Here is a 19,559-nt window from a genome sequence, read left to right as displayed (position 1 = left end):
ACCTGTACTCCACAAAATTGGAAAATCTAAAAGAAATGGACAGTTTTCTGGATAGGTACCACATACCTAAGTTAAATCAAGACCAGATAAACTATTTAAATAGAACAATAACCCCTAAGGAAATAGAAACAATCATTAAAAGTCTCCCAACCAAAAAAAGTCTAGGACCAGATGGTTTCAGCAAAGAATTCTACCAGATCTTCAAAGAAGAGATAATACCAATACTCTCCAAATTGTTCCACACAATAGAAACAGAAGGAACATTACCAAACTCCTTTTATGAGGCTACAGTTACTCTGAAACCCAAACCACACAAAGATGCAACAAAGAAAGAAAATTACAGTTCAATCTCCCTCATGAACATTGATGCAAAAATACTTAATAAAATATTGGCAAGCAGACTCCAAGAACACATCAAAAAAATTATCCACCATGACCAAGTAGGCTTCATCCCAGAGATACAAGGTTGGTTCAACATATGAAAGTCTGTCAATGTAATACACCATATAAACAAACTGAAAGAAAAAAAAACACATGATCACCTCATTAGATGCTGAAAAGGCCTTTGACAAAATCTAACACTTCTTCATGATAAAGGTCTTGGAGAAATCAGGAATACAGGGAACATACCTAAACATAATAAAGGCAAGTTATAGCAAGCAGACAGCCAACATCAGATTAAATGGAGAGAAACTCAAAGCGATTCCACCAAAATCAGGAACAAGACAAGGCTGTCCACTCTCCCCATATTTATTCAATATAGTACTTGAAGTTCTAGCTAGAGCAATAAGACAACAAAAGGAGATCAAGGGGATACAAATTGGAAAGGAAGAAGTCAAACTTTCACTATTTGCAAACGATACGAAAGTATACATTAGTGACCCCAAAAATTCTACCAGGGAACTCCTACAACTGATAAACTCCTTCAGTCATGTAGCAGGATACAAGATTGACTCAAAAAATTCAGTAGCCCTCCTATATACAAATGATAAAAATGCTGAGAAGGAAATCAGAGAAACATCACCCTTTACAATAGCCACAAATAATATAAAATACCTTGGGGTAATTCTAACTAAGCAAGTGAAAAACCTGTATGGTAAGAACTTTAAGTCTCTCAAGAAAGAAATTGAAGATGTCAGAAAATGGAAAGATCTCCCATGCTCACGGATAGGTAGGATCAACATAGTAAAAATGGCAATCTTACCAAAAGCAATCTACAGATTCAATACAATTCCCATCAAAATCCCAACACAATTCTTCACAGACCTGGAAAGAACAATACTCAACTTCATATGGAAAAACAAAAGACCCAGGATAGCTAAAAGAATCCTGTACAATAAAGCAACCTCTGGAGGCATCACAATTCCTGACTTCAAGCTCTACTATAGAGCTACAGTAATAAAAATAAATAAATAAATAAATAAATAGATAGATAGATAGATAGATAGATAGATAGATAGATAGATAGAAATAAAATTTAAAACCTTGGTAAAGGCATAAAAACCACAAGGACACATGTTTACCTGTGTTCACAGCAGCATTATTCATAATAGCCAGAACCTGGAAACAACCTAGATGCCCCTCAGCTGAAGAATGGATAAAGAAAATGTGGCACATGTATACAATGGAGTACTACTTAGCATTAAAAAAAAACAACGATATCATGAAATTTGCAGGCAAATGGATGAAACTAGAAAATATCATCCTGAATGAGGTAACCCAGACTCAGAAGGACAAACATGATAGGTACTCACTCATAAGTGGATACTAGATATAAAGCAAAGGAGAACCAGACTGCAACCCACAGCTCCAGAGAAGCTAGCTAACAAGGAGGACCCTAAGAGGGCTGCATGGATTGCCCAGCGAAGAAGAAATAGATGAGATCTACATGAGCAAACTGAGATGGGGGGAGGGTAATGGAGGGCAAGGGATAGGGGATGAGAACATAAGGGAATGGGAGGTTCCAGCTGGAACAGGAACAGAGTGGGAGAGCAAGGAAAGAGATACCATGATAAATGAAGACATCATGGGAATAGGGAGAAACAGGGTACTAGGGAAATTCCCAGGAATCCACAAGGATGACCCCACCTTAGACTACTGGAAATAGTTGAGAGGATGCCTGAACTGGCCTACTCTGGTAATCAGATTAGTGAATACCCTAACTGTCATCACAGAACCTCTATCTAGTGACTGACGGAAGCAGATGCAGAGATCCACAGCTGGGTCCCAGGCAGAGTTCCAGGAGTCCAATAGATGAGAGAAAGGAGGGATTCTATGAGCAAGGAACATTGAGATCATGACGGGAAAACGTGCAGAGGCAGCCAGTCAAAGTAGTGAAAACTCATGAACTGTGGACCAATAGCTGTGAAGCCTCCATGGGTCTGAACTAGGCCCTCTAGATAGGCGAGACAGTTGTTTAGCTTGAACTGTTTAGGAGACTCTTGGGCAGTGGAATCAGGATCTATCCCTGGTGCATGAGCAGGCTTTTTGGAGCCCAGTGCCTATGGTGGGATATCTTGCACAGCCTTTGTGTACGGGGGAGTGGCTTGAACCTGCTTCTACTGAATGTACCAGGCTCTGCTGACTCCCCATGGGAAACTTTGTCTTGGAGGAAGTGGGAATCGGGGGTGGGATGGTGGGGAAAGCTGAGGGGCAGGAGGAGGGAGGATAGGGGGATCTGTGGTTGGTTTGTAAAATGAATAGAAAATGTCTTAAAATTAAAAACATGAAAAAAAAAGAAGTCAGGCAATGGTAGCACATGCCTTTAATTCTAGCATTCGGGAGGGAAAGATCCATCTGGATCTCTGTGAGTTCAAGGCCACACTGGAGAACAGAACTAGGCATGGTAACGCACGCCTTTAATCCCAGCACTAACTATAGAGGTCTGGAGGTCTGTACAGACAGACAGGAAGTGATGTAGCTGGGCAGAGAGAGGAAGTGAGATGCAGAACAGAAAGCCATGTAAGCGTGGATATAAAGGAAGTAAGTCTCTTTGGAAGCTGAGGTGTCAGTGAGGTGAGGTTGGCTGTGGCTTGTCCTATTGCTCTGATCTTTCAGTTTTTCACCCCAATGAAAGGCTCTGGGTTTTTTATTAATAAGACCATTTAGCAATTTGTCTTACATAAGGGTTCTGTTAGAGAAAACCCTCATGCAAGGTGTTATGGAATTACTGCCATTTGAATGAGCTGGATGTTTCTAGTGGTAAACCTCTTGTGCATTAACAGCTATGATTCTCCCCATTTAACATGCATTTCCATGTTATGTGTGCATTCCCCTGTTGTGGCAGGAAGTCATACATGCAGATAGAGCACTTCACATATATAAATAAAACACTCAAACTTGTGCTTTACTTATCTCTGATATTGAACTAAATTAGTGTCATATGGGTTTAGTGTTGGGTGTCTGTCATGTACAACATGGGGTCTGTCAGGAAGCAGTGAGGGATGCCTAGGATGGAGATGGTGCATATTCTCCTGTTGACCTATATCTACAGTCATATCATTTTACACCTACATGTAAAAGAATGAATTTCTCTGGACTTATAACCCGGTCATGGGAGGTGACCTCTCTAGTTCTTTGGGATCCCTGGAGCTCTTGGGAAGTCTGTTTTATCATGGTAGGCCATGAAGCCTTATGCTGCTCAGTTCTTTCATAGTTCATGCTAACAAGATGATTCATGGTGGGAGCTCACCATTTCAGAAACACTGACCATGTGATCAAAGTGTGAAGCCTTTGAGGCATGAGATGCTCGTGCTGGCAGGGAAGTGATGCTGAAGACTGAGTTCACTCTCTTATCAACCAAACACTAACACCTATATAATGAACCCTGGTCAATCTCTGAACATCAGAGCTCAGATGAGTGCCCCCTGGTTGGCCTGTTCTGTATACTGCCACTCATTAACATTCTGGGAAGGAGATGCATCCATGGGGTCAATGGAAGTTTCCTTTATGGGACCCTCTGACCTCACCTGATAATGTCCCTCACTTTAGTTCTGCTTTGTACCTGTCTACATAAAAAAAAAAAAACTACAATCCTAGTAGAACAGAATCATTAGTTCAGTGTGTGATCCTAGCAGCTCATAAATCTGCAGGTATCATGGGATCCTGGGACTCTGCAGACAGATGACTTGAAGTAATGGCATCCTTGGGAACTCCTGAACTTGAAGCTAGAGTCTGAAATGAGGACAGTCTTGTGGAGGCATGGCCTGAAGTTGTAGAACAATTTAATTAGTAAATCTAATGTTTGCAGCTATGGATAACCAGAACAGCCATAAGAAACATTTTGGGGATGGCTGAGGAAATACAAGCAATATCACATACCATATCAGAAAAGAGTTGTTAAATTTTCTAAGAGTGATAGTGGTATTGTTTTCTTGTACACTGACAATTTCAGATGATATATACTAAAATATTGCCGGAAGTGTTATGTATCAAACTAACTCTCAAGTACCCTATCAAGTAACATGGGCATATATGCATATACAAACATATATATATATATATATATATATATATATATATATATATAATTATAATTATCAAAATGTCAACAATTGATGATACCATCCAGTCAACTTCTGTTTCAAAATTTGAAAGGGCCTCCAAAGTGTTAAGCAGCATGCAGGCTTTCATGGGACATATGGCTCTCCTCAATGTTCATCCACAGGGCAGAGGCTGTCCCTAATGTGGCAGGCACAAGGTGGGACACCAAGAATAACTGGTAGTGCCAATAGAAAGTTGGCTATCATCTTCTTAAACTTGCTCTTGAGGAAGGTCACCCAGTCCAGGATCAGCCACCATTAGAGGCCCACATCAGCCTCACGGCACCCATAGCACCTGACACACAAGCCATGGGGACCAAGATCCTGAATGATTCCTGGTAGTGCAGGTTTGGGGACATGAGAAAATGCTGATAGAAGGGCACAAATGCCAGATAAAATGTGAGTAAGCACTGAGGATCAAAGGGACAATAGGTAACAATGTCACCCTGTCTGCCTGAATTTGCTAAAGAAGATCTAAATGGTCTAACGACACACACACAAAACAGACAACTATGTTAGGTAATAGAGGCTGTTGTTCACCTGATTGTGGTAGACATTGCATAATACATTTCCATATCAAGTCAAGACAGTGTAATATACATATACATAATTTATTTTTCAACTATACATCATTAATCTAAAGACAGAGGAATAAGAAGAGAGAAATTGGTGGAGGGTCCACACCATACAATTGTGTTATCAAATAAGACTTTAAGAATCTAAGAATGGACAGAGAAGCAGGAGTGCTTCCACATATGCACAAAGGGATCCTGTAGAGTCTCGGGCACATGGGAAATTCTCATTATATAAAGAGCTAAGGATGAATAAATAAGTATATGGGGACCAGTATTATCATATGGATAACTGTTGATGCCTACCTAAATTTCTATGGTCATCTCTTCCACAAGAAGATCTTTTCAAGTGTCTGTGTAATGCTGGAAAAAATGCAATCCATGTCCATGGAAAAAGCTTGATTCATAAATATATTTTCTTCATCTGACAAACTGACTTCCTCATACAATTGCAAGGGATGTCATTCCAGTCCCATTTGGAAGATAGATGACGTATTACAACACATTCTTCGTTGTTCTTGTCGTTGTTGGGCTCACCCGGGTGCCAGAACCTGGAAGGGAGGAAAGAGCATCAGGGTGTTTCCCACAGTGATGCTGGGAAAGAGAAAACAAGAGTAAGCAAGCCTGAAGATGTGGTGGGAATTTGTGGAAAGCAGATTCAGGTGTGTACAAATCAACTGTCTCCACCACCCATGTCTGACTAGTCCCTGGAAAACAGGGTCCACCACACTCAATATTCTCTTAGCTTGTTACCTAACTGTTCTCCCAGAACACATCCCAGAGGCTACTTTATTCTACTTCATCCCTAGGTCTTGGTACCCGGGGACTGTCATTCCATGTGCTTCATTACATGATGAAAAGGTCTCTCCTTATTCTTGTGTTTTAATACAGGGTTTTTTTTTTTTCATTTTACAAGAGTCTTATTTTAGAGACTGAAAAGATGTTTAAAATATCTACATAATCTACTTATTTCTAATATTTAGGACAAGTAATTTAACCTCCTCGATTCCTACTTTTCTTCTCTGAAGACTGAGAACGAGAATAACATTACTACCTATATCTCACAACAAAAATCAGGATAGAATATGGGAACATACTAAGATATTAGAGTTTTTAAATAATTATATAAATACAACACGTAACAATATCAGAATGCAGGCTTTTGATTTAAGAGAAATAATCATTTATGATCTTGACATTAATTTTTATTATAACGCTATAAATGAGAGCTGGGGAGAGGACTCAGAAATTAAAAGTGCTTGTGCTTTTGCAGAAAGTGTGCGAGTTCTGTTCCAGCACACAGATTGGCACAGTCACACCACCAGTGACCTCACCTCCAGTGAATCCAACACCCTCTCCTGGGCTCCATGGGCACCCACATACACATAGCACACACTCAAGAGAAATACTGATATACACACAAATAAAAATAAATTAAATCCTATTGTTAAATATAGATAAGAGACTGAAAGCATAATGAAACCCACCATGGTGTAGCACCTTGGTTGGGTGTCCTGGGTACTTATCATGCTACACTCTTCAAACTCAATTTCCTCATTTCTCCTGGAGTATCAGTGACATGTGTCTCACAGGACTCCTTGGTGAGGAAATGGGGATAAAGTAACTCCATCCCCAGCAGTCACACCAAGAGTAAGCTGTTTTAGTTTCATAACCAACAGCTGGAACACCCTAAAGTCTTCTCATGCTACAGGACCCAGGACTCCTCTAGGTAACTATGGACTCACGTGGCACTTTCATTGTATGGTGTCTGATCAACCCATCGCCACTGTCGGTGACCCGGATCTGAAAGGCCAATATAATAAGCAGCTTTAGGATCCAGGATCTTGGTGATGAAATCCTAAGAGGAGAGAAAGATACAGCATTCAGCCTGGATGGAGTGCTTCTTTTTCTGTTATACAATTTTTATAAGATCTTTTCAAAGTTATTCTAACTACACAAAATTAGAGGTCAAATATGATGCACCTATGGAAATATATAATAATCAAATCCTATTCATCTCTCTAGGCCCCTCAACAGTTTTCAAATTATGGACTAATACTCACTAACTATACATTTTAGAGCTACACTGTGATATTTTGACTGACTTATTTCTGGTCACACAGAGATGAGAAGACAAAAAAAGGATCAAGGAATACAAGAGCCACCCGCACACCCAGAAGTGCCATCCTCTCCGGCTGACCAGGACACAAAGCCATCAATCAGAGGCCTGATTTCCATGACATTGGAAACAACCTCTGTTCATGATCATAATGAATTCTCATCTCAGATTCACTCCATCTTTTCTTCCCCAACACCATTCTTAAAAGTTGTACATGAGAGAATTTATCAGATTTAAGCATTCTCCATTCATAAGCTCAGATATTTCATTTCTGATGGTTGGCTGTGACTCTCCTGATTTGATCCTCTTTCCCTAGTCATCTCTGCGCCCTCCTCTGTTAGGCAGTGGGTACTACAGGAAGCATTAGAGTGCTGAAATCACAAACTGCTCTTTCAAGCAGAAACATTTCATTCTTCCCTCCACCCTCAGATGTTGCATTTCTGTTGCCATGGTTCCTTGTGGGTTGTTTAGCTTCCCTGAAGCAGGGACAAGGTGTAGAATGCCAAGGCTGAAGCATCCTTTCTGGCTACCTGATGGAAAGCCTTCTGCCACTTCAGCAACACCCATGTCAACAAAACTCCCTCTTAGTAAAAAGAGGCAGACAGCAGGGCAGGACCAGGTCCCACTCTCTCCCAGAATGCACCTGCTCTTCCTGGCTGTGGATCACCATCAGATGAGCACCCATGCTGGAGCACTTCTCCTCACTCTCTCCCCAAGGGGCCGAGTCATTCGAAGTGAAGTAGCATTGTGAACTAAATGGCTTCCAATTCTTTGGGCAACAGCTCCACACTTTGTCTTAGGGGGGAAGAAGGAAATGTAAGTGCAATGTCATAGAATCATTTTAAATTCTGCATGATATGGAGACCACATGGAAGCTGGGGCTCCACACTTCTACAGATACAACAAGGAGTCCCTCAGATTCCAAGCAACACAAGTCTACCTCTGTGGACACCAGCTTCAAGGGCCCATTGTCCTTTGGGGTGCTGTCAGGAAAACAGAGTGTAAGAACACTCAGACACTGAGGACATAATGCCAAACAGTCTGGGTCTCCAAAGAATAGAACTCATCATACCAAGAACCAGAAAGTTCTCATATTACATAAATATATATATATATATATATATATATATATATATATATATATACGTGAAAACAATAGATACCATTAACCAAGGCAGCAAAATTTCAGAGTTAGCAGACAGATATTTTTAATTAGTGATGATAAAAGTGGTAGTCAATATATTACAACAAGCAAGATAACAAAAATATAGGTTTATCCAAAAACTTTAAAATGCCTGTGATAGATGTTACAAGAAGAAAACAAAAACATTCTGGAAACAACTTTTAAAAATATGTAAATCATCAACAAAGAAAGATATAAAGAACTAAATGGAAATTTTTATCTGAAAAATATATTTGAAGTATTCCAGTGTGTTAATTGCATCCTGAAGGCAACAGAGATATCAGTGAACCCTCAAGGGCGTAAAAACTGAAATGAAACAGAAAAATAAAGTTTCACATTAAAACCCTAAATGTCTACAGATGAATGAAGTTCCCATAGAAATTCCAAGATTCTTCATCAGATAAATGAACAAAACAATCTCAAAAATCATATAGAAGTGCAAAAAACCCTGGATAGCCAGAGCAATCCTGAAGGAAAAAGAATGATGTTGGAGGTATCTCCAGACCTGACTTCAAGCTACACTATACAGCATGGTACCACAACAAAAGTACACACATTGATCAAGGAACACAAAAGAGAACCACAAACATGAACCCACACAGCTACAGCCACCGGACTTTTCACTAGAAATACTTATCGGAGGAAGATAAGCTCTTCAACAAACTGTGCAGGGAAAACTAGGTACCGATGTGCAGAAGAATGAAGCTAGATCCGTAGGCATTCTGTGTAAAAATTGACTTCAAAACAGACTCTAAATGGATTAAACACCTTACTGTGAGGCCTGCGACCCTGAAATTGTTACAGAAAAAAATAAAACAAGAGATCAAGATGTGGGCATAGGCAAAGACTCCCTGAATGGGACTGCAGGATTCTTTACAGCAAAGGATCCAGTGAATGAAGAGAGAGAGATCTGCTGAGAAAAGCAGGAACCCCAGACAAGCTCAAATGGTCTAGGGAGACATGTGTTTCCCAAAAGGTCTGTTGACAAAGACAGTAAACAAATTGCCTATTTAGGGTCAGACGGTGTATTCCAAACACACCTCAGTAACAGATGTCAAAGACAGTCAAGACACTGCTTACTCGGGACCAAAGTGATGGATAGCCTTAAGCACTTCCCTCTCTTTCCGAAATCTAAGTAATACACGTTTATCAGTCCACCTTCCAGCTTAGTTTACGAGAAAGACAAATTCTCTATTCAAATCTTGAGTAAATTGTACTTTGTGGACACACTAACTGAGAATGGAACGAGATCATCTCTCTCTCTCTCTCTCTCTCTCTCTCTCTCTCTCTCTCTCTCTCTCTCTCTCTCTCTCTCTCTCACACACACACACACACACACACACACACACACACACACACAGATATACACACACTTATGAAAACACTCAAGGAACTACAGAAATGGCTCAGTGGATAAGAGTATGTACTGCTCTCACAGAGGACTCGAGTTCAGTTCCCAGCAGCCACCACCTGTGACTAACAACCACATCTAACTCCAGCTCCAGGGATCTGACACCCTCTTCTGCCTCTGCAAACAATGCACTCACGTACACGAAACCACACACAGGCATGTGCATATATACGTATATTAATTAAAAATGAAATCTTAAACACACACCATTAAGCATGACTCCCTGGAGACACTCACATTCACGCCAGCAGATTTGCTTTATTCTTTCTGGAGCTCCTTTCTGTTTCTAATAAAATTCTGCTCAGCCCAGTATTGCTTCTCCCTCCCTGAAACTCTACTTTATTGACACTAGGGGGCAAACATCCCAATTATGCCTGATTGAAGACTTCCAAAAATGACTCCACAGGCAGCTGGTACTGAGTGTGGAGTATGAAGTCATGTCTCCATAGCGCACATTGATGATGGAGCTACCTGAGAATCGTGTTGGAAATGCTGATTTTAGGCACATTAAGTTTTACCTTTCGAGAGTGAATGCTGTTTTGTACATTCCAAGTCAGTGTAATTCAGATCTCTTGTAATTGCTTTTTCATCAAGTGGAAAATGTTTTTTAAACAAAGCTGTAAAACAGAATAAAAACAATTCATTTTCCTGGTAGTGCTAAGACTTTTTTTTTTTTACTTTTAACTTCTTACATTCTTTGTAGAAACAAAGCCTATAAATGTAGTTACCTGAGTCGTTAGAGTCTGCCTGGGACAGATTCCCCATCACCACAGAGTGTGGAGCCTGTGGTCCTAACACTTGGGTATTAGAGTGAGGAAGAATGGAAGTTTCAGGTCATCCTTAACTATACAAGTTAGTATAGTTGGTTGGTTGGTTTAGCTAGCTAGTTAGTTTAGTTTAGTTGGCTGGTTGGTTAAGTTAGTTGGTAACTTAGTTTTTGTTAGTTGATTAGTTAGTTAGTTAGATAATTAGTTAGTTAGTTAGTTAGTTAGTTCATAGCTAGCCTGGGCTACATGGGACCTTACCACAAACAGAGATATTTTTCCAATCCCTCATAGCCCAGTATTACCCTGCTCCTAGGGATTTATGACCACAGATATCTTCAGGAAGAGCTGGAAGAACAGGACCGAACCATGACCCTGGGCACTCCTCCACATTTCATGGAGGACACACTGAAGACTACATCTTAGGTGATAAGTTCTATTAAGTATGTGAGCACCCCCCAGGAAAGGTGAGGGAGAAATGAGCTTATCTAGAGCAGTTCCAGGTTACCTGAGCACGGAAGTTATAAAAGCCCGACACTGATCAAAAGGGCTTTGTTTTCGTCCTCTTCTTTCCTGTATCTCCCTCCACCCCAGCTCTGACTTCTCGGGGTCCCCACACTTTCACGGAGTTCCTAACCTAAATCTAACTCACCTTTCCTCTAGAAATTGAATTTTCTTTCTTCTCTTCCTCATCTCCCACTTGTTCCTGGAGTCACTAGATTGCGGCTTTCCCTTCTGCTCACTTACCAAACATTCCTGAACTAGATGTCAATGGCTCCTCCTGTCCACTGATCAGTCATCTTCCTGTGGGACTTCTCACATTATCCTGCCTGCTTCTCTTCCTCCTTAACTGTTGGGAGACAGTGGCTCCCTCCTGTTTTGCCTGGTCCTGTTTGCTGCTGTTTCCTGTGCTCTTTCCTACCTGTTTCCTTCTACACCCACCTCTCTTAAAATGGAACATTGCATCCAGTTCCTTCTGTATCTCTCTTTCTCCTCCAAATTCCTCTTCCTTAGTGATATTCATTGTCCTGGGTTGTTGGGGCTGGGGGTAGAAGTAGTTGTTTTGGTTTTTAGTCTATTTTTGTTATCTGCTGCCTATAAGCAAAGGTCTTCTAAAATGTACACCTCTTTCCTAAAACATGTTAATATGCATCACTAAACTGTGCATCTGAGATTTAGGTAAACACAAACAAAACTTAAATCATCATATTCCAACTCAAATCTGCTACTCACCTTCTTCCTCTTCAAATAACTTCATGACTGCTGACTTTATGAAATCAGAATATTAAAGTCATTATCTCACTCCTGTGTCCCCTAATTCTCAGCTATCAATAATTGACCAAAACGTCACATGATTTGTTCCAACTTATCTCCTCTCCTGTGTATCACTCACGTGATCTTTGGATCAAACCCCTAGTGCTGCTCAAACGGATTCTGAATTAGTGTCCTAATTTCTGCTTTTCTTCGTTTTCACACCTCTGTAAGAGCACACTTCTCTAAGTCAGTTTTAATTTTATCATGTCCTGCTTCACATTCTTCAGGGGATCTCCATGACTGGGGCACATTGCAAAACTGGACACACTTCTTATCCTTCCCTATATGAATATTCATTTAGACTATGCCTTTGCAGTTCCCTACTCAAGAGACTATGTCTACATCACCTCATCTGAGTTGCCTTTAAGAGCTCTTTGGCCACTAAAACACACAAAGGCAAATGTGTGTGTGCTCCATGTTGGGCTTGGCTTACTGCCACCATCCATCCTGAAAGTCTAAAGTGGCCATGAGAAGCTGGGTTGTCTGTTACTGATGTATGTATGACTCCATGAGAATGAGTAAGCTCACCTAGGACCATGGGAATCTCCCAAGAGAGACCAGTCTCGGCCAAGCCACCAAGAAAGAATTAAATCAATAGTTAACATACTCACTTTTATGTTGGTTAGTGGTTGAGCAACAGCTACTAAATAAAATAACATTAAAGGTGGATGCCTGTGTAATATGGTATGCACTGTTTTGTGATCTGAGTCCAGTTTTGTCTGCCCCTACAGTTTCATGCTTAGTTCTCCATTGTTGGAGCCCATGTAGGTTTCCTAGCAGCTTTACCCAGCAGGTCTGCATAAAGAGGATGATTGGATCACAGGCCTGAGTACCAGGTGTCTGAGATGGTCTGCACTTGGCTGTGCTGGGGAGGTCTTTTGCTCCACCCATTGGCATTCCTTTAAAAACCCTAGGGCAGAGACAGTCAGGGCCCAATGGATTAGGATCCAGGCCCACACAAGGATATCTTGTATTGTCTGTCTTTTTCTCTCTCCTCTATCCTTCTATCTGATATTTCTGCTGCTTCTACTCAAGAGTACTCTGGGGAATCATAGGGTGTGATGGCCCTCACACTCCATGTAGCACTATACATGACAGTAATGTGTACTTATATTTGCCCAAATTTCCCATGCCCCCACATGTCTAGGACATTGCTGGCACACACCGGTCTAGGTGTCATCTCCTCCAAGCTTTTTCTTAGCCCCATGTGCTTACTTCTTACTTCTCACCTGCAGAGCATTTCACATGCAATTTTTTTAAAGCACTGGTTCACTTGACTATTCTCTAAATTTCCTGACACTGGGGTCTGTAGTTATTTCTGGACTCTCTGACAAGCTGCCCAATATATAGTAAATGGATATTGCTAATTATTGCATGAATGAATAAAACATCTACATGAAAATATAGTTTATGCTTTTTAGTTTTTGATAAATTTGAAGGCTAGTCTATAAAGAATTTCAATATTTTCTAAATTAGCTTTCAGGTCTCACAGAATCTGGAACAAAAAATAAGTGATTAGAAGGAACTCTACTGGAGCACTGTCCCTGGAATAGCTCTGTCCATGTCTTCTAATCCCTCTACTCATTCCAAAATATAGATGTCTATGTGTCCAAATGCTGCTGATGAGGTAATACAGGCCTGTTCTACTTACTGGATCCTAACAGAGATGCCCCAGGATTTCACTCTGTGACACCAACAAACAAACACACCTGCTTCTCTAGTGAGAATGAATGACTTTTACAGAAGAGTTATTTTGAAACAGAGGGAAATTCCCAATGTCATCCATCTCTCCAAAGAGTGTCTGTCTCAGGTTTCTGGATCACCATGTGTCTAACAAGTCCCTTTCCTTCTCTGTGTTTAATTCTCCCAGGGACATACTTACTGATCAGAGCAATTGAGAATAACATTTTCAATAGCAGTAAAAGTATTATGAATGAGGTGAGGAGCAACTTGGAGAATCTGTGAAAACTTTCATGTCTCATGATCTTCTTTTGAGGAGCTGAAAGACAAACCAAATTCATGTCTTCAGCTCTGTTCCTATTTCCTCTTCTTTCTCCTATTCCACTCTTTTTGTGCATGATAAACACTAGTAACATGATGTTCGAAATAATAGGAAAATGCGAACAGAAAATATCAGGTTAACTATAGAAACATTACAATTTGTACAAAATCACTCATTCCTGACACAAAGAGTGACTGTTTTCAGTACTTTGGTATGTATCTTTCCAACAAGTTTAAAGCTTTTAAATATAAATATATATTTTCCACAATTGGAACATCATAAACACTGATTTGTGACCATCATTTTCTTTGACATTATATTACAATTTTTTTAGTTTATGAGTTTTTTGGTTTTATTTTGAGACAAGGTCTTGGTATGTACCCCAGGCAGACTTTGAATGCATTATGTAGTCCAAGCTGGCCTCAAACTCACAGTAACCCCACTGCCTCTAACTCCTGAGTTTTGTGACTACAGTCTTGTGCCAGCACATCAGGATGAACACTATTCCATATCATGTCTTCTTTATCAGCTTTATTATGACTGCATAGTATTTTATTATATACTTTTAAAGACTTCCAGCTTGCTTCCAACTTCAAATATGCAGTAGTCAATAAGTCACATTTTATGATAAAGTCACCAATGTTTTCAGTCACCACTTCTAAAAGAGTTACAATACTTCCCAACCATGTGTGAGGTCCTGGGTTCTGTCCCCATCACGGAAGGGAGAGAGTGAAGAAGATACTCAACACATGGATGCCAACAGACTATGACATGTCACCAGATAGAGGGGGAAATCAGTATGACATGGTTTAACTTTGAAACAATTTGTTACACATATTTATGTGTGTTTATATGTAGAAAAGATACAATAACATGTATGGTAGGATTTTCTCTAGATGGTAGAAGACAACACCTTCCTTCTCCATTGTACAATCCCACAACCTTTCACATCTGTCTACAGGCAACACACTTGGTTGAGACTCCAGTGACCCAGAGGTATGGCCAGCGGCTAACATTATCTTTGTCCTTTACATCATCACCAACTAGGAGCAGCAGAAAATGCTTTCTTACCTGGAGGAGAGTCGGCATCCATGTCTGAGGAATCAAGACAATTTATGAGGTTCTTGTTAAAATAAATTTTTTAGAAAGTGTGTTGAGAAGAACTCTTCCCCTGCCCTCAGAGGATGTGTGTCATCCTTTCTTTGTAACAGGTCCTGAACAAGAAAGAAATTATCTCAATACCAGCTAGAGATGAGAGGCAGTACAGACAGCTGCCCTGAGCGTACACCATGAGGTGCAGTCCCGTGACCTGCAAAAGGAGAGTCACAGGTGGAGAATGCACCCAGTATCATTATACAATCATAGACATACCAAGAACTCAATGGGGGAGAGAAGAAAACAGGAAGGAATGGAAAAGAGGAACCAGGCCATTAGAGAAGTCAAACTTCTCACAGAGTTGAGATTCTGACACTCGGTCTGAGCTGACCTCTACAATAAAGCCTCCGTTTCTGTCTTGTGCTGTGATTCCTACTCCTTCCTGGTCCCTGTAGAGCTACCTCCTGACCTCCCTGAGCCTTTAACACCACACTCAAGTCGCCCCGATGGACAGAGGAGTTCCTCAAACCAAAGGTACCTAGTTTACACCCTAGACTGTCCCACCTCATGGAGACAAGGACTTCACCCTGCTCAGTCTGTAGAACCCACACCAGCTCTATCTGAGGCCTGGATACTCCCCTAAACCTGCCTGAACTCTGACAGCCCAGTTCTTACACACCCCAGCAAGGATTTCCTCGTTCTCTTGAAAGTCACTGAGTTCCCACATTGTGTTTTCTACTTCCAAACTCTTTACCTTGCCTGGTTCCTGATTCCATGCCTGGGTTTACCCTCTGTGGGGAACTTCCCTTCAGCCTGCTGAGTCCCCGGACCCCAACCTGACTTGCAGCTAACACTGCACTGGGGCCCACACTCACCTCCTTCAAGTGCTGAGCTGTCACACCAGGCTGGCCTTGAGGACCCTCTGCTCACTCACTCATTTAGGGTTCTGACTTCCCACAAGAAGGGGCCTCAAGCATGGATGTCTTCTCCCCCTGCTTCAGCTCAGAGGCTCTGCACCTGCCCACTGTCAGACACAGCTGACCTTGTCACTTCTCAGGCTCTGAAGTCTCACATCAGGCTGCTGCTTGTGAACTCACTCCCCATTCAAGACACATTTCTCCTCACTGCTCAGGCTCCAATTCTGCTGTCAAGCCAGCCCTCTGCACAGACAGATCATTGCTTCCCCACACCCCACCCTACCATGGACGCCTACCCTGCCTTGTCCTGTATAATACTTTACTCAAAATTGCATCATTTCATAAGGAAAGGGAAAATAGTATTTTTAAAGGATAAAAGATGAACAAGAGAATTACCAGTTCTCCATATGTGGTTCAGAGAACCAGTGATTCATGCACAGACATCCTCTCAACTGTAACCACTTATTCCAGAGTCTCTATCATTCCAATTCCTTATAAAAAATTGAGTTCTAAAGTTACCTCTATCTCCCTAGGAAAAAAAATCACATTGTACATGAACTATACTGTATCATCAACCATCCCAGTACCTAACTGGCTTACAACATCAAACACTTATTTCTTGATCACATTTTACTTGTGCTTAGGGTCTGTTTAAGGATAACTAATTCTGCTTAGATGCTTTCGTGCATTTCCTCATTCTGGAGCCAAGACCACAGCATAGCTGAGCATGCAATGTACTCCACTATTGTGGTCAGGGCTAGGAATATGGCTCAGCAGGTATAGGTGTTTGCTACCAAGCCTGATCATACAACTTCAATCCCTAAACATAAGAGAGAACCATCTCCTACAGGTTGTCCTAACTTCCATGTCCATCTACACACACACACATACACACACACACACACACACACACACACACACACACACATACACACACACAAATGAATAATATAGAGGTCATTAAAAAGTCACTCATATAACATTGGTCAATGGCAGTCACTTGCACAAACCTATAAATAGGTAGAAAGACAGACTACCTACACTGTAGGTCCCACAGAAAAATGTGTCAAGACCATCCAAGTTTAATCCCTCCACAGAGAATTATGCAAACTACTTCCAATCACTTTACATTATCTAGCTAAAGGATTGCTAACAACATCCTCAAATATGTGGTGTAAATAGCAAAAGAAACATTTATCAGGATGAAGAGACAGCTTACAGTATGTGTGGGGAGGGGGAGGGGGTTCCCAACAGGACTCATGAACTGAACAGAGTTCTCAAAGGATGATACAGATGACCAATAAATACGTAAAAATGTGTTCAAGCCGGACAATGGTGGCACATGCCTTTAATCCCAGCACTCGGGAGGCTGAGCCAGGTGGATCTCCGAGAGTTCAAGGCCAGCCTGGTATACTGAGCGAGTTCAAGGATAGGCCCAAAAATACACAGGGAAACCTTGTCTCAAAAGAACCAAGCCCCCCCCCCAAAAAAAATGCAAAGAAATAGTAAGTTTATGGAGCTCAAATACATGAGGTGTTTTTTCTTCAGATTTACAGTTTAAAATAAGTATGTTTAATGTGCCATAAGAAAAAAAAAATCAATATTGAGAATTTCTATGAAGAACTGGAAAATCTTTAAAAGCAAATGGTGAAAGTTAAGGGTTGAAGAATGCAGTGTCAGCTCTGAAGTACTCAGTGGCTGGGTCAGGCAACCTGCAGTCATTATGAGATCCTTGGGACGCATCTTCTGAGTGTGCAGAGGCCAGAGCACACAGGCTTTGCAGATTCCCGGTTCTGAACGGTGCTTTCCTGTGAGTGGAAAGCATTAGATCCAGACTCCATGTTCAGACCTAACCAGTCAGAGGTTCTTGGAGGAAGAGGCTGCACTTTCCTACAAAGGGAGAGCTGTTGGGATGCCAGTACAGACTGCGCAGTCCGTGCGGCCACCTGATCCAGCGAACCCTGAGCTGTGTGCAGAGGGCCAGCAGGATGAGGGGCATGTACACAGTCCCTGAGGCCGCAACAGGTACAAGTAGAGCAGTCGCACATGGCCGCAGGAGCCTGGCCTGGACAGAGGGAAGGGCTTCGCGCGGCAGTGCCCTCCTGTGCTCAACATCTCCCTGAGTCAGGCACTACAGGAGCCTTTCTCAACCTTCCTAACGATGTGACACTTTAATACAGTTCCTCGTTTTGTGGTGACCACCAGCTATAAAATTATTTTCATTGCTGATTCATAACTGTAATTTTGACACTGTTATGAATCGTAATGTAAATAGCTGCGTTTTCCAATGGACTTAGGAAACCCTGGTGAAAGGGTCCTTCGAACCTCCCAGGGATTGTGACACACAAGTTGAGAAGCCATGTGCTACAGAGACCAGAAGATCTGAGTTCTGCTGGGGAGGAGGGTGACCACGCCCTTCTCCACCTGGTTCACCACTCTCCCTGTTCCCACCCAGCAGTGCTCATCCAGGACAGAGGCTCTGGTGTGGTGGCGGCCTCACACCTCATCTTCACACAGTGCGCTTCCTGAGGTGCCTACGGAGCTGGAAATGGGAGTCTCAGCGGCTGATGCAGACTAGGGTCTCCCCTCCTCCCCACTGTGTGGACCTTAGGGACAAAGGAAGCAGCCCGGTGCCCAGCACTTTCCCATCTCACTGTGCATGCTGCACATGTCGTCTGTGGTCTGAGCAGCTTTTGCTGCTGGGCACCTTTTCAGATATCAAGTCCAGCTGAGGCTATGCAAGAGACAGAAAGCCAAGTTTCAGTATCTGACCCCAGACACTCACAGGGATGCTTGGAAATACTGGCTATTCTGCAAAATGTACAAATGAGCTGCACAGAAAAGTCAAGAGATTGCACAGGTCTCCCCAATGCATAGCAGTTCAACTATTCAAATACCAGGGCACAAGTAATAACAGTAAGTCTGAGCAAACATTTCTTAGAACTCCAGTAACAGAAAAGGAAAGCCTGGCCCAGCCCCTCCCACAGATTTTTTCCAGAGAAGTAGGTCTAGGAGCTAAGACACTCAACAGGGCCGCTGTCCTAGCCTTCCCTTGGAGGCTTGTCCTTTCCCCTGGGTTTGTTCTAGCAAGTGTCAGAGCTAAAACAGGACATCATCTGCAGTTAAACCCAAGCTCCGAATATTTCAGCCAGATGTAGCAGCTCCCACACACACACCACGGAAACAGCTGCAGTTGGAAAGCGTGGGCTCCATGTGACAGGAGACTGGGCTCCTGGGATGGGCTCAGGTGATCAGAATCCTCCTGGCTCCTGACCCCTTCCCTCCAAGAACACTAACAGCTCCTCTCTGGTCCATGGAGAAACTTCCCTGCCCTGGAATTGTGGGAATTTTCTGGGTAGGGCTGGATTAAAAGGGTTCCCTGTTGCCCCAGTGTGGTTTAAATTACAAACCACAGGTCTCTCCTTTCCTGACACCTCTGCTCCACTTCGGAACCAAAAGTGACACTTGTTTCCCATTACTTGGGCAGCACCTGATCCCAGCACTCAAGACCAGAACAGGACGATCATGATATTAAGGGGTGTTTGGTACATTAGAAATTGTTCAACTTTGTAGAAATAGAAGGTGATTGGATGTGCTTTGTAGAATCTTAGTTGGAAGTGTGTAATACAATTAAAAACTTG

The 19,559-nt window shown here is 41.9% G+C and overlaps 1 protein-coding gene across 1 annotated transcript; it reads right to left on the bottom strand.

The window, feature by feature from the left end:
* Positions 1-5,195: 5,195 nt before the first annotated feature.
* On the bottom strand, positions 5,196-17,966 carry LOC131906497 (C-type lectin domain family 4 member A-like). The gene is made up of 7 exons (XM_059257116.1): positions 17,865-17,966; positions 14,978-15,029; positions 13,787-13,903; positions 10,345-10,443; positions 7,876-8,027; positions 6,859-6,971; positions 5,196-5,664 (listed from the first exon to the last, which is right to left on the bottom strand). Exons 1-7 carry the CDS (start codon positions 17,964-17,966, stop codon positions 5,517-5,519), a joined length of 783 nt encoding a protein of 260 aa, XP_059113099.1. The 3' UTR covers positions 5,196-5,516.
* Positions 17,967-19,559: the final 1,593 nt, after the last annotated feature.

This window comes from Peromyscus eremicus, chromosome 3 (genome assembly GCF_949786415.1).
Source record: "Peromyscus eremicus chromosome 3, PerEre_H2_v1, whole genome shotgun sequence".
Taxonomy (NCBI): domain Eukaryota; kingdom Metazoa; phylum Chordata; class Mammalia; order Rodentia; family Cricetidae; genus Peromyscus; species Peromyscus eremicus.
This window is presented reverse-complemented; position numbering and strand designations above follow the sequence as displayed.